Source organism: Triticum aestivum, chromosome 2A (assembly GCF_018294505.1).
Source record: "Triticum aestivum cultivar Chinese Spring chromosome 2A, IWGSC CS RefSeq v2.1, whole genome shotgun sequence".
NCBI classification, from domain to species: Eukaryota; Viridiplantae; Streptophyta; class Magnoliopsida; order Poales; family Poaceae; genus Triticum; species Triticum aestivum.
In genome coordinates this window covers 100,613,601-100,629,624 of record NC_057797.1, presented here as the reverse complement: position 1 = coordinate 100,629,624, position 16,024 = coordinate 100,613,601, and the positions used below count along the sequence as shown (strand labels likewise).

General features: G+C 42.5%; 1 protein-coding gene across 1 annotated transcript; it reads right to left on the bottom strand.

Annotated features, from left to right (window-relative positions):
* Window positions 1–827: 827 nt before the first annotated feature.
* LOC123184916 (uncharacterized) lies at window positions 828–3,201 on the bottom strand. Its single transcript, XM_044596953.1, has 2 exons — window positions 2,667–3,201; window positions 828–974 (listed from the first exon to the last, which is right to left on the bottom strand). Exons 1-2 carry the CDS (start codon window positions 3,039–3,041, stop codon window positions 957–959), a joined length of 393 nt encoding a protein of 130 aa, XP_044452888.1. The 5' UTR covers window positions 3,042–3,201; the 3' UTR covers window positions 828–956.
* Window positions 3,202–16,024: the final 12,823 nt, after the last annotated feature.

Sequence of the window (16,024 nt, the reverse complement as noted above, 5' to 3'; positions counted from 1 at the left end):
CTTGCAATTACCTGGGACAAGCCACTTGATGCCGTCACAACGGAAGATTTCGGCCTTGCAAGCATTTGAAATTGAAACAGCAGATGATTCAGGAATTGTACCTAAAAGAGCCCATGAGTTAGCAAGTCGACAAGTTGGTGGTCCACTGAACCTTGGCTACACATGTCGTGATCGCAAGAACCACTTGCGAACCAGGCGTCAAAGGGACTTGATGTATGGTGAAGCTGGAAGTATGCTTAAGTACTTTAGAGATAAAAAGAATGAGAATCCTGCATTTGAATATGATATGCAACTAGATTGCGATGAACAAATAGCGAATATCTTTTGGGTTGATGCAAAGATGATCATTAACTATGCTCATTTCGGTGATGTTGTTACTTTCGATACAACATTTGGGACAAACAAAGAGTACAGACCCTTCGGTGTGTTTGTTGGATTCAACCATTTTAGAGAAATGGTCATTTTTGGTGCTGCACTTTTATATGATGAGACATTTGAATCATTCAAATGGTTGTTCAACACGTTCCTATCATTGCATAACAAGAAGCAACCTAGAACAATCTTTACTGATCAAGATGTAGCAATGGGTAATGCAGTTCAGGCGGTATTTACCGAAGCATGGCATGGATTATGCACTTTTCACATAATGCAAAATGCCATCAGGCACTTACCTCATAAGAAAAAAGACGAGGAGGGACCAAATGTACTTGCTGATTTCAGCGCTTGCATGTAAAAGTATGAGGAAGAGGAAGCCTTTGTAGAAGCTTTCAATGCCATCAGAAGCAATGTGGATACACAAACTTGGTTGGACAGCATCTACAAAGTAAAAGAGAAATGGGCAAGATGTTACATGAGGAATGCTTACACTATAGGCATGAGAAGCACACAATTAAGTGAGAGGTTGAACAGTGACTTGAAAGACCATCTAAAGTCTGATCTTGACATCCTTCGGTTTTTCAAGCACGTAGAGAGGGCTGTGCAAGAGAAAAGAGATAACGAGGTAAATGAGGAATATGAGTCTAGGAAAAAATTACCTAGAGTCAGAATGAGGACTCCTATGGTAATACAAGCGAGCAAGGTTTACACACCACGCATATTTGAAGATTTTCAGAATGAATATGAAAGATCTATCTCAGCATACATCAAGCCATCGATAGAACACAATGCATATATTGTTGCAATTGCAAGTCTTGACCCAGAATTCACATATGAAGAAGAGTGCAAAGTTGTAGTTGATTATGAAGAGCAAAAAGTTTTCTGCGATTGTGGGCAATTTGAAAGAGTTGGTATATTGTGTAGTCATGCTTTGAAAGCACTTGATGTCATGAATATTAAGTACCTTCCAGGCCACTATATTTTGAAGCGATGGACTCGAGAAGCGCGAAGCGACACTATACAAAACAGCCATGGAAACATTGTTTTGGAAGATCCTAGATCAGAAGATAGACAACAGTTGAAGTTTTTCATGCACGAGTTCCTTGGCATAGCTTCACAGGCAGTTACATCAGAAGAGTGTATCAAACTAGTAGATGATGCTTTGAAGAATCTTAGGAAGCAAGTTGAAGAGAAAGCTCGTACTACTACATGCAGAACTGAAGATATATCTAAAGAACCAGACGATTGTTTAAAGGATGCTTGCCTAAAGAAAAAGGAAATTCCAAAGAAAAATTTAAGAAGAAAGAAATCATGGCTTGACAATCAGCACCCAAATAAAAAGAAGAAGGAGACAACTAAAGCGGTACCCAAAAATCAAAATCATTCTGTAAATCTCTTGCACATGTCTAACCAGACTACTTATTAAATAGAGTAATATAGTAACAACTCAACTAACATTGGTTTTGTTTTGTTTTTATTTTTGCATAGGGAGGAAAGAATGACATTTCAGTAGCACAATACCAAGCACCTATAGAGCAAATGGCTGGAACAAATGCAAATGGTTTGCAAGAATATGGGTACTATGCTCGTTTACTGACGGTATTTCCACCTACCATGTCTAAAATTCATAAAATTCATTGTTAAGCAATATGATACTTCATATAATCAGTTATATATCCCTTAATTTGTAGAGTGAAGCCGATGATCTTTGGAACTTACAAAACTATCATGGGATAGGTTGATGAATATGTGTTATTTTGTCTTGCTAGATCGACAGATTATGCAGAAGGAATATCTGAATCAGCACACATGGGACCCAATCTGTTGAGTGTTCATTATTTCACTGCAATCAGTTTAGTCTCAGTTCACTCCTAGTTTCCGAAGACAGAACAATCAGTTTAATTTCAGTTTACTACAACAATGATCTGTTGATTACTTATCACTTTTAAATATTCTAGTGAGATGGTTACAACTATGTACCACAATAGGTTTTTATCTCTCCATGTACGGTGTACAATCAGATACAACATGGACTGCTAGTGGCACTATTTGATCATCAGCACAAGCACTAATTCTTCAGCTAGTGATCTGAATAATTGGACAGAGACGCAAGTGACCACTGTCACAACATAACTGTAATTAAACTCAGCACACATGCATGTACTCTCTACTGGCTATTGACTAACCATATTGCCATGAAAGATTAATAGATGGTCAAACAAGCACATGCTCTCGAACTAATGATGAAAAAAAATGAATAAATTAGTTCTAAGTAACACCAAGTAATTCACCTTGGGTTTTGCTAGTGGGGCTACGCCGGGCAGGAGGGCGCCGAGGTCGACCGTGCTGCTCCGAGACATCGCCGTCGTCCTATTCCTCGTCGAGCTCGTCGGGGGAGACTCCAGCTTGCCGTTGTCGTCAGGCTCATCGATCTCGCTCGTTGCTCTGCTGCTTGTGTAGTTCGTCGTCTCCCTGCTACTAGCAGAGACGTGTGGCGGTGCAGCAGCGGCGTATTCGATCGGCTCCCGCAGTAGTGCGCTCTCCGGCCATCCCTTGCAGCTGCCGGTAGAATCCATGGGGCACGGCCGGGATGGATAAGAAGCAGCGCGCAGAGAGGCAGGGATATAGAGGGAGGGCATCGCCAGAGCAGTTCGGGGCGAGTGCATTTGGCCGGAGCAGCGCAGTGTACCTGGATTTCGCTCGGCCGGAGCAGTGTTGTGGATTGGGGAAAACAGTGGCCGAGCTTCTCTAGACGAATGAGATAAGACAGAGAGAGAGAGAGTGGGGAATGGTGTGGCCGTGTGGGTCTCTTCTAGTTTTTTTTACTTTTTTATATGAGCCCATCGATTTTTTGTTGAAGCCATCTGATTAAAATAAACGGCAGATGCTAGACGCTACAGCACGCGTACAGTAATAGCTGTACTGCAGAGGAGCCGAACCCCCGCGATATACGCTACACAGAGAGAGATGCATACGTACACAAGCAACGCATGCTAGCTAATCGATTTACCCTGGAGGAATCAACCAACCTGGTAGTAGCTACTCCTACCTTCGACTGATAAGAGGAAGTAGAAAAAAAAATGGGGATGCAAAATAAATTGGACCGTGGTGTTCAGCTCAATGCCAATGAGACCTGGTGCCAGCCAAGGACCTCATCGGCCTCGTCAAAGCTCGATGCGGCGAGTACGGTGACCAAGCCACGTGATCAACGAAACCATAAGTGATACGAGAGATTAAAGTTATCCGGTTTAAAAAATTAAAGGACTAAGATTTACTGGTTTTGAAGTTAAGGAACCATTTCTTGAGGGGCCAAAAATATACTCATCCTATTTTTTTCCTCCTTTGGTGTCACATTCAGCGAGCTAAGGTCACGAACTCCGTCAGGGGCATCCCCAATAGACTCCTGGTCTCCATTAGTGGCCATTGCACTTCCAGCTCAGAGGCACCACACGGAATGAACTGAATCTTTGCATAATCTCCTTGCAAATCATGAATCAGCGGGAACTATGGCGACGCCACAGGGTGCTCATCTTGGAGGTCCCCCTGATCACTGCCGCGCAGCACATCCCCTCTGGATAGTGGATACGGCCGCAAGTGCCGATAGTTCGGCAAGTGCTGATAGCTTCGGTTTCCTGGCGTTGATTTGCCGGTTGACGGACACAAACGCTCTGCCCAGCCAATCCCTTGCCATGGCCCCAACCGTGCTTGCCCAGCCTGATCGGGGAAATGCGAGACCAGTGCTTTGCCTGAATCCGTGTCACTGCCAGTGCGCATGCATTTCAGTTCCTCGTCGTACCTGAGTAAAAAATTAGCTAATCCCGCAACAGATTCTCTACCATTCCCATGGACTTCTTCCAGCGTGTCCACTACAAGCGATGGTCATCAAGGATATTCTGACGGATTATGCCACCTCCATTGGACTTAAAATCAATTTCCATAAATCGACTCTCATTCCATTACCAAAAAGGCTTTCGTCCCGCTTTATATATAAAGCACCAACCAACATCCGAGCCGATACAAACGACAACACGCCACACCAACACACACCCAAGGCCAGATACATAGGTGCCAAGGACCTACAACAACAACAACACACCGGACGACTCGAAGTAGACTAAACAATGACTGTAAGCAACACTACGGAGCCGCCGGAGCCCTTCGTGGTGAAGATACCACGAAGAGGTGAAGCTGAGAGTCGATGAACCGTGAGCTCCAAGACAGTGCCTTCAGGAAGGATACAACACCAAAACGCCGCCACCGTCCGATCCAAAGATCTAGATTTTCATCTGGAGCACGACGAAGGGAAAGGAGCAACCACAACGGAGACTTCAGTAAGATGACGACGACCATGGGCATCGCCTCCGTCGGCCCGACCAATGCCAGGCAGGATTTTCACCCCGGCAATCATACTCCGGCTTCGTCCAAGGTGCCGCTGAAGGAAATATGACCTAGAGGCAATAATAAAGTTATTATTTATTTTCTTATATCATGATAAATGTTTATTATTCATGCTAGAATTGTATTAACCGGAAACATAGTACATGTGTGAATACATAGACAAACAGAGTGTCACTAGTTTGCCTCTACTTGACTAGCTCGTTGAATCAATGATGGTTATATTTCCTAACCATAGACAAGAGTTGTCATTTGATTAACAGGATCACATCATTAGAGAATGATGTGATTGACTTGACCCATTCCGTTAACTTAGCACTTGATCTTTTTAGTTTACTGCTATTGCTTTCTTCATGACTTATGTATGTTCCTATGACTATGAGATTATGCAACTACCGATTACCAGAGGAACACTTTGCGTGCTACCAAACGTCATAACGTAACTGAGTGATTATAAAGGTGCTCTACAGGTGTCTCCGATGGTACTTGTTAAATCAAGATTAGGATTTGTCACTCCGATTTTCGGAGAGGTATCTCTAGGCCCTCTCGGTAATGCACATCACTATAAGCCTTGCAAGCAATGCAACTAATGAGTTAGTTGCGGGATAGTGCATTACGGAACGAGTAAAGAAACTTGCCGGTAATGAGATTGAACTAGGTATTGAGATACCGACGATCGAATCTCGGGCAAGTAACATACCGATGACAAAGGGAACAACGTATGTTGTTATGCGGTTTGACCGATAAAGATCTTCGTAGAATATGTAGGAGCCAATATGAACATCCAGATTTCGCTATTGGTTATTGACCGGATACGTGTCTCGGTCATGTCTACCTAGTTCTCGAACCAGTAGGGTCCGCACGCTTAACGTTCGGTGACGATCGGTATTATGAGTTTATGTGATTTGATGTACCTAAGGTAGTTCGGAGTCCCGGATGAGATCGGGGACATGATGAGGAGTCTCTAAATGGTCGAGACGTAAAGATCGATATATTATACGACTATATTCGGACATTGGAAAGGTTCCGAGTGATTCGGGTATTTTTCGGAGTACCGGGGAGTTACGGGAATACGGGAAAGAAATATTGGGCCTCATGGGCCAAGTGGTGGAAGAGAGGAGGCAGGGCGCGTGGACCCCCTAGCCCAAACCAAATTGGACTAGGGGGTCGGCCCCCCTTTCCTCCTTTCCTCCCTCTCCTTCCTTCTCCCCTTCCCCCTTCCTTTCCTCCTCCTAGTAGGAGTAGGAAAGGGGAGTCCTACTCCTACTAGGAGGAGGACTCCTCCTGGCGCGCCCTAGGAAGGCCGGCCGGCCTCCCCCCTTGCTCCTTTATATACGGGGGCAGGGGGGCACCCTAGAACACACAAGTTGATCATTGGTCCCTTAGTCGTGTGCGGTGCCCCCCACCATAATCCACCTTGATCATATCGTAGCGGTGCTTAGGCGAAGCCCTGCGTCGGTAGCAACATCATCACCGTCATCACGCGGTCGTGCTGACGGAACTCTCCCATGAAGCTCTGCCGGATCAGAGTTCGTGGTACGTCATCGAGCTGAACGTGTGCTGAACTCGGAGGTGCCGTGTGTTCGGTACTTGGATCGGTCGGATCGTGAAGATGTTCGACTACATCAACCGCGTTCTCATAACACTTCCGTTTATGGTCTACAAGGGTACGTGGACGATACTCTTCCCTCTCGTTGCTATGCATCACCATGATCTTGCGTGTGCGTAGGAATTTTTTGAAATTACTACGTTCCCCAACAGTGGCATCCGAGCCAGGTTTGTGCGTAGATGTTATATGCATGAGTAGAACACAAGCGAGTTGTGGGCGATACAAGTCATACTACTTACCAGCATGTCATACTTTGGTTCGGCGATATTGTTGGATGAAGCGGCGCGGACCGACATTACGTGTACGCTTACGCGAGACTGGTTCTATCGACGTGCTTTGCACACATGTGGCTGGCGGGTGTTAGTTTTTCCAACTTTAGTTGAATCGAGTGTGGCTACGCCCGATCCTTGTGAAGGTTAAAACAACACTAACTTGACGAACTATCGTTGTGGTTTTGATGCGTAGATAAGAACGATTCTTGCTCAGCCCGTAGCAACCACGTAAAACTTGCAACAACAAAGTAGAGGACGTCTAACTTATTTTTGCAGGGCATGTTGTGATGTGATATGGTCAAGACGTGATGAGATATAAATTGTTGTATGAGATGTCATGTTTTGTTAAAGTTATCGGCAATTGGCAAAAGCCTAATGGTTGTCTCTTTATTGCATAAGATGCAAGTGCCTTGTAAATTGTTTTACTTTATCGCTATGCAATAGCAATAGTTGTAAAAGTAATAGTTGGCAAGACAATCATGTGATGACACATTGATAGAGATCAAGATGATGGAGATCATGGTGTCATGCCGGTGACGATAGAGATCATGACGGTACTTTGAAGAGATCAAAGGCACAAGATGATGATGGCCATATCATGTCACATATTTTTGATTGCATGTGATGTTTATCTTTTATACATCTTATTTTGCTTAGTTCGGCGGTAGCTTTATAAGATGATCTCTCACTAAATTTCAAGGTAAAAGTGTTCTCCCTGAGTATGCACCATTGCCAAAGTTCGTCGTGTCGAGACACCACGTGATGATTGTGTGTGATAAGCTCAACGTTCATCTACAACGGGTGTAAGACAGTTTTGCACACGCAGAAATACTTGGGTTAAACTTGACGAGCCTAGCATATGCAGATATGGCCTCGGAACACTGGAGACCGAAAGGTCGAGCGTGAATCATATAGTAGATATGATCAACATAGTGATGTTCACCATTGAAAACTACTCCATCTCACGTGATGATCGGACATGGTTTAGTTGATTTGGATCACGTGATCAATTAGATGACTAGAGGGATGTCTATCTAAGTGGGAGTTCTTAAGTAATATGATTAATTGAACTTTAATTTATCATGAACTTAGTCATGACAGTATTTGCATAACTATGTTGCAGATCAATAGCTCGCAATGTAGCTCCCCGTTTATTTTGATATGTTCCTAGAGAAAAACTAAGTTGAAAGATGTTAGTAGCAATGATGCGGATTGGATCCATGATCTGAGGATTATCCTCATTGCTGCACAGAAGAATTATGTCCTTGATGCACCGCTAGGTGACAGACCGGTTGCAGGAGCAGATGCAGACGTTATGAACGTTTGGCGAGCTCGATATTATGACTACTTGATAGTTTAGTGCACTGATAACCCGCAAGTATAGGGGATCACAACAGTTTTCGAGGGTAAAGTATTCAACCCAAATTTATTGATTCGACACAAGGGGAGCCAAAGAATACTCTCAAGTATTAGCAGCTGAGTTGTCAATTCAACCACACCTGGAAACTTAATATCTGCAGCAAAGTATTTAGTAGCAAAGTAATATGATAGTAGTGATAATGGTAACAAAAGGTAACGGTAGTAAAAGCAATGTTTTTGGTATTTTGTAGTGATGATAGCAATAGCAACGGGAAAGTAAATAAGCGAAGAACAATATGTGGAAAGCTCGTAGGCAATGGATCGGTGATGGAGAATTATGCCAGATGCGGTTCATCATGTAACAGTCATAACCTAGGGTGACACAGAACTAGCTCCAGTTCATCAATGTAATGTAGGCATGTATTCCGAATATAGTCATACATGCTTATGGAAAAGAACTTGCATGACATCTTTTGTCCTAGTCTCCCATGGCAGCGGGGTCCTTACGGAAACTAAGGGATATTAAGGCCTCCTTTTAATAGAGAATCGGAACAAAGCATTAACACATAGTGAATACATGAACTCCTGAAACTACGGTCATCACCGGTAAGTATCCCGATTATTGTCACTTCGGGGTTAACGGATCATAACACATAATAGGTGACTATAGACTCGCAAGATAGGATCAAGAACACTCATATATTGATGAAAACATAATAGGTTCAGATCTGAAATCATGGCACTTGGGCCCTAGTGACAAGCATTAAGCATAGCAAAGTCATAGCAACATCAATCTCAGAACATAGTGGACACTAGGGATCAAACCCTAACAAAACTAACTCGATTACATGATAGATCCCATCCAACCCATCACCATGCAGCAAGCCTACGATGGAATTACTCACGCACGGCGGTGAGCATCATGAAATTGGTGATGGAGGATGGTTGATGATGACGATGGCGACGGATTCCCCTCTCCGGAGCCCCGCACGGACTCCGGATCAGCCCTCCCGAGAGGTTTTAGGGCTTGGCGGCGGCTCCGTATCGTAAAACACGATGATTTCTTCTCCTTGATTTTTTTCTCCCCGAAACTCAATATATGGAGTTTGAGTTGGAGTCAGAGAGGCAACAGGGGGCCCACGAGGTAGGGGGGCGCGCCCCCCACCCTCGTGGAGAGGTGGTGGGCCCCCTGGACTTCATCTTTTGTAGGTATTTTTCATATTTTCTTAAAAGTTGCTCCGTGAAGTTTCAGGTCATCCCGAGAACGTTTGCTCCTGCACATAAATAACACCATGGTAATTCTGGTGAAAACAACGTCAGTCCGGGTTAGTTTCATTTCAATCATGCAAGTTAGAGTCCAAAACAAGGGCAAAAGTGTTTGGAAAAGTAGATACGTTGGAGACGTATCAACTCCCCCAAGCTTAAACCTTTGCTTGTCCTCAAGCAATTCAGTTGACAAACTGAAAGTGATAAAGAAAAACATTTACAAACTCTGTTTGCTCTTGTTGCTGTAAATATGTAAAGCCAGCATTCAAGTTTTGAGCAAAGATTATAACTAACCACATTCACAATAACGCATAGGTCTCAAGTTTACTCATATCAATAGCATAATCAACTAGCAAGCCATAATAATAAATCTCGGATGACAACACTTTCTCAAAACAATCTTAATATGATATAACAAGGTGGTATCTCGCTAGCCCTTTCTGAGACCGCAAAACATAAATGTAGAGCACCTTTAAAGACCAAGGACTGACTAGACATTCTAATTCATGGTAAAAGAAATCCAGTCAAGTCATACTCAATGTAAGTTAACAATAATGAATGCAAATGACAACGGTGCTCTCCAACTGGTGCTTTTTAATTAGAGGATGATGACTCAGCATAAAAGTAAATAGATAGGCCCTTCACAGAGGGAAGCAGGGATTTGTAGAGGTGCCAGAGCTCGGTTTTGAAATAGAGGTGAATAACATTTTGAGCGGTATACTTTTATTGTCAACATAACAACCAAGAGATGGCGATATCTTCCATGCTACACACATTATAGGCGGTTCCCAAACAGAATGGTAAAGTTTATACTCCCCCTTCCACCAACAAGCATCAATCCATGGCTTGCTCGAAACAACGAGTGCCTCCAACTAACAAGAGTCCCAGGGGGAGTTTTGTTTGCAATTATTTTGATTTAGTTTGCATAAAGCATGAGACTGGGCATCCCGATGACCAGCCATTTATCTCGTGAGTGAGGAGCGGAGTCCACTCCTCTTGAGAATAACCCACCTAACATGGAAGATACGGACAACCCTAGTTGATACATGAGCTATTCAAGCATACAAAATAGGATATTTATTTGAAGGTTTAGAGTTTGGCACATACAAATTTACTTGGAACGGCAGGTAGATACCGTATATTGGTAGGTATAGTGGACTCATGTGGAATAACTTTGGGGTTTAAGGGATTGGATGCACAAGCAGTATTCCCGCTTAGTACAGGTGAAGGCTAGCAAAAGACTGGGAAGCGACCAGCTAGAGAGCGACAATAGTCATGAACGTGCATTAAAATTAATCAACACCGAATGCAAGCATGAGTAGGATATAATCCACCATGAACATAAATATCATGAAGGCTATGTTGATTTTGTTTCAACTACATGCGTGAACATGCGCCAAGTCAAGTCACTTAAATCATTCAGAGGAGGATACCACCCTATCATACCACATCATAACCATTTTAATAGCATGTTGGCACGCAAGGTAAACCATTATAACCCATAGCTAATCAAGCATGACACAAGAAACTATGATCTCTAATTGTCATTGCAAACATGTTTATTCATAATAGGCTGAATCAGGAATGATGAACTAATCATATTTACAAAAACAAAAGAGGTCGAGTTCATACCAGCCTTTCTCATCTCAGTCAGTCCATCATATATCGTCATAATTGCCTTTCACTTGCACGACCGAACGATGTGAATAATAATAGTTCACGTGCATTTGACTAAGATGGAATCTGCATGCATTCAATAAACAGGAGAAGACAAGGCAATATGGGCTCTTTTTCAGATAAACAATAATGCATATAAGAGCCACTTCAACAATTTAATTATGGTCTTCTCCTATCGACTCCCAAAGAAAAGAAAATATCTGTGCTTAAGTGTCATCCCTGGATCGGTATGCTGACACACATAGTACTCGAGGATTTATAATAGAGGTAAATCACATGTATAAAGTAATGTAAATACCATTACCTCAATCCAAATAGCGGAAGTAACAAGATTGTGGATTCCCATCAATACCAACAGCAAAGTTGAGTGTAGAAATCATAACCCTAACGTATCACTTACTCGTCGTAAGATAATCCTGCAACATGAGACGTTGCAGCCACAAAGGGTCAGTACATTGAATGTACTGGCAAATTCACACTGTAGAGCAATGATGAATAATGGCTATCACTACATGCATATATGGCTGGTGGAAAAGCTCTACGGTTATAAGGTTTTTGCGAAAAGACAATTTTTCCCTACTGCAAAGGAATAACTTTTATTTAACTATCATGGTGGTTGTTAAACATTGAGAATGGCTGACATCATTCTCAATCCCAATTAATCATCATCATTAAAAACCCAACAATATTCATTTAAAGTAACGTGATGAGATTCACATGATAATCCAAGTACTAGATACTCAAGATGTCCATAACCGGGGACACGGCTAATCATGATTAGTTTATACACTCTGTAGAGGTTTGCGCACTTTTTCCCACAAGACTCGATCGCCTCCATTTGGTTTCTCGCACTACATGGTGTTTGAGAAGACGGATGACCGAGACATAGTCTTTCAGAAGCGCTAGCACCTTACGATGGATAGACCGTTACACCTACTTTCCCCTACATCTGCTAGTCTACCCTATAAGAGTTCGCACGACTTAATCAACTATGCTAGAGCCCATAATAGCTTGTGGCTGCACACGGAAGTTTCTAGTGTGAATAATCTCATGATCCCTTTGAGCCTGGGTGGCGGTCCATAAAAAAACAGGCAATCCTAGTCTACCCAGGTGCCTAGACAGGCAATCCTGGAATACCCAGGTGCCTCAATCCACCCAGATGTGTATTAAAGTTGCCACCTTAAGTAAACCATTAATTAGCAATCTCACATCTGTCTTGAAATACTCTCAAACCCAATCCACGTCTACGAGCATAGCATGGCAATGTAAGCATAATGTAATAGTAACTCCCAAGGGTTTGATAATAAACAGGTAATAGGTACTACCTCAACTACTTCCCATCCCATAATTTAATTAGATCCTAATCATGCAATGTTGGAGGTTTGATCTAATGCAATAAAAACTGTGTATGAAAGAGGTATGGTCAAAGTGTGAACTTGCCTGCAATGTTGATGAAGATGATTCACACTCAAAACTCTTGATAGATCTACTCGTCACACTCCGGTCAATCTATCGTAAGCAAGCAATATTAACCACACATAAGCAATCACTCAAAAGATTAGAAAGATCGAAGAAGTCGATTCAGAAAACATTAAAACCAATCAAATAGCTCTTGCAACATAAAACAATTTCTAAGAGTACCAAAATTATGTGAATTTGGCCTTATCAGAAGGTTTAGGTCAAGAGCTTCGATTTGCAAAAAGAATCAACTGAAATGGAGTTACGAAACTGAAGTTATGATCAAACAAAGTTTGAATTCAAATCTGATCTAATTCAAATTTTAAACTTTTCAAAAACATGTTTGGGTTGGATTACTGGATAGAGGAGATCGTAACGAAGAAGTGAGCATTGGTTTCGTTGGATTTGGACAAACGAGTAAAAAGATGTGAGGGTTTGAAGATTAGGGACTAAACTATAAATAAAACATCTACAAAGAAGTCCCTGTCTAAAACTAACAGAAAAAGAAAAGGCTAAAAGCGAACGTTCGTTTTCTAAACCTAACCAGCGAACGTTCTCTAAATAGATCCATCTAAAAGAAAACCGGTTTTATATAAAAAACGATCTAGGTTTTTTTAGAACCGAACTAAACCGAGAATAAACCAGGGTGGTTACCGGTTCGGCCGGCTGCAGATCGGATCGGGCGACGGCGGACGACGGCAGCGGTGATGTCCGGCAGCGGCGGCGGCGGTCGGCGATGACGCAGCAGCAGAGGCGGCAGCGTCAGCGGCACGACGGCGGGCGCAAGCGGCAGCGGCACGGTTCGGGCGGCTGCGCCGGCCGCAAGTGCGGCGGCGGCGGCGCAAGGTGTGGGCGGCGGGCTGCGGATCCGGAGGCGGCGGACTGGGGTCCAAGGGCCCCGGGGTGAGGTATATATAGTTGGGGGCGATGGACTTCGGGAGGCGTGCCCGGATCAGAGTCCGGCGGTGGTGGCGACGTACAGGAGCTGGTCTCCTGCCGGAGGTCGGTGGCGGCGCGACGCGGGCTGGGCCGCGACCTGGCTGGCTAGCTGGGCCGGCCCAGTCGGGGAGGGAAACGTTTTTTAACATTTTAACAGACAAAGAAAAATAAACAAAACAAAATAAATAAAATTTTTATATAGGCATATAATATACCAAAATTTGCAGAAAAAGATTTTCTACAACATGGACATTTTTATAATGCCAAATAAAATCCACACAAATTCAGATAATTTAAAGAGTTCTACTGGTCTAATAAAATCCAACAAAAATCATTTTAAAAATACCAAAATGATTTCAAATTTATTTATCTCCAATTTTCTGATGTAGGGAATCATGTTACCCTATTTTCCATATATTTTATTTTTGGAGAAAAATAATTTGAATAAAACTCAAATAACTCCAAATTGAAAATAAATTCAAAAAGGACTTTAAATTTTGATTCTTTTAAACTCCCAACTCATATTTCATTTAATTTGAAGAAGTCATTTTATCTTCTCTCATGAAAATCATTGAGTTGCTTGAAGTTTCAGAACTCGAAATATTTTCAAATGAAATTCAAATATTTTCAACACCCCTTGTCATTTAAATAAAGGGAAGAAGTCATGTCATCTTCTCTCGAGGGTTTCGTGGTGAAAAGAATTTGAATTCATGGAGATCACGAATGCAAAATGAAAGTTTGGAAAGTCCTTTTATTCCCTCTCATTTAACTTTCAGAAAGTTTCGAATTTCACTCAATTTCACACAATCAATCAAATCTATCTATTTATTATAACATTCCAAAATTTAGAATTTTGGGATGTTACAAGAAGAACATGAAATCTTTTTGGGTTTTCTTTTTAATTACTACTACAAGCATGGAAATTAAACTGATTAAAAGCTACAACTAATTTTTTAGTTTTCTTAAGGTTTATTAAACACACAAGAAGAAAACATAAAAAGGGAATTAAACTAGCATGGATGATACAATGAAAAAGTATGAGCACCGACATCTAGCAATGAGTGTGTGAACATAAATGTAATGTCGGTGAGAAATACGTACTCCCCCAAGCTTAGGCTTTTGGCCTAAATTGGTCTATGGCCACAGCTGGCCTGGCGGATATCCATAATAGTAGTTGGGGTCGTACTGCGATGCAGCGGCTATCGCCTGCTGAGCTACAGCATGGCGACGAGCGGCCTCCTCTCTCCTCTCGTACTCATCTGCCTCCTCTCTGGTAATAGTATATCTTCCTCTTGCCAGATAATCAAAGAAGGCAGGAGCAGGGAGAGTAATACGGACAGCACATCGTCTGTCAAAGATTAGTCGATACTGGAGAGGTGATTCATTCCTCTCGACAAACTGGTGGTGAACCATAGCATTAAAATCTAGATAAGCAGGAGGTAATTCAATATCATCTTCGTGTATGGCTATACCAAGAAAATTAGCTATGCGGGTTGCATAAATTCCCCCAAAGAAATCTCCATTAAATCTATTAAGATGCAACCTACGTGCAACAATGGCTCCCAAATTATAAGACTTGTCTCCTAACACAGCACTCCTAAGAATACTGAGGTCAGGGACACACATGTGACATGCTTCATCTTTACCATTTATGCATCTACATATGAAGAGGGCAAAATAATGTATAGCAGGAAAGTGTATGCTAGTGATTCGTGCATCAGAAACCTTCCTTGTTTCCCCTACAGTGATAGTGTCAATAAATCCCTCCACATCATCACGATGTGGTTCTTCTGTCTTGCCCTCAAAAGGGACTAAACAAACCCGACAAAAATCATAAAGTGACATCTCCTTATGCTTATCATATAAATGAAACTTCACCGTAGGTGGTGAGCTCCTAGAATGGAAATGAAAGTTTTACACAAAGGTATTTGTGAGTAAGAGATACTGATCGCATTAGTCGTGGAGGAAAGCGGTGAGGCCTGCATTTTTAGCCAATTCATGAAAATCTTCATAAATCCCGGCTGCTCTCAAGAAATCATTGGAAGGCCATTCACACGCCCGAATCTCCGCGGTGCGAGGCAGATCATACTTAGGCTTTGGTGCCTTTTTCTTCGAGCTTTGGCTCGATGAGCCCCTCAAAAGTCTCCACATCATTTTCTGAAAAATTCTGAAAATTTTAGTAACTTCAAAATAAAAGTAAACCAAACTCAATAATATTTATAGCGACTACACCTACAAGTGCGTAGGGCCTATATCATGCATCAAAACTACTTTTGACCATATAAATTTGACATGCAAGCTCAAGAACAGGGTCACCTAAGCAGCAAAATTTTGCAATGAATAAAGCACTAGAACAAAAACTAATTGGACCAAGGGAGGAGTCACATACCAAGGAACAATCTCCCCAAGCAGTTTTGTGAGAGGTGCTTTGAGCAAGGAGATCGAAAATGGCAGCAAAGTGAGCTTGGACTCGGGTTTGAGCTGGTTATTCGTGTTTGTGGGAGGAAGAAGGAGTGTGTGGGTGCAGGAATAAGTGGAGGAGGGCCTCCATGGGCCCACGAGGCAGGGGGCGCGCCCAGGAGGGTAGGGCACGCCCTCCACCCTCGTGGGCAGGTGGTTGACCCCCCTACTGTGTTCTCAATGCAAAATATTCTCAAATTTTCTAGAAAAAATC

What these genes read in the sequence shown, in the direction of transcription:
- LOC123184916 (XM_044596953.1), bottom strand. Translation starts at nt 3,041, where the DNA reads ATGCACTCGCCCCGAACTGCTCTGGCGATGCCCTCCCTCTATATCCCT.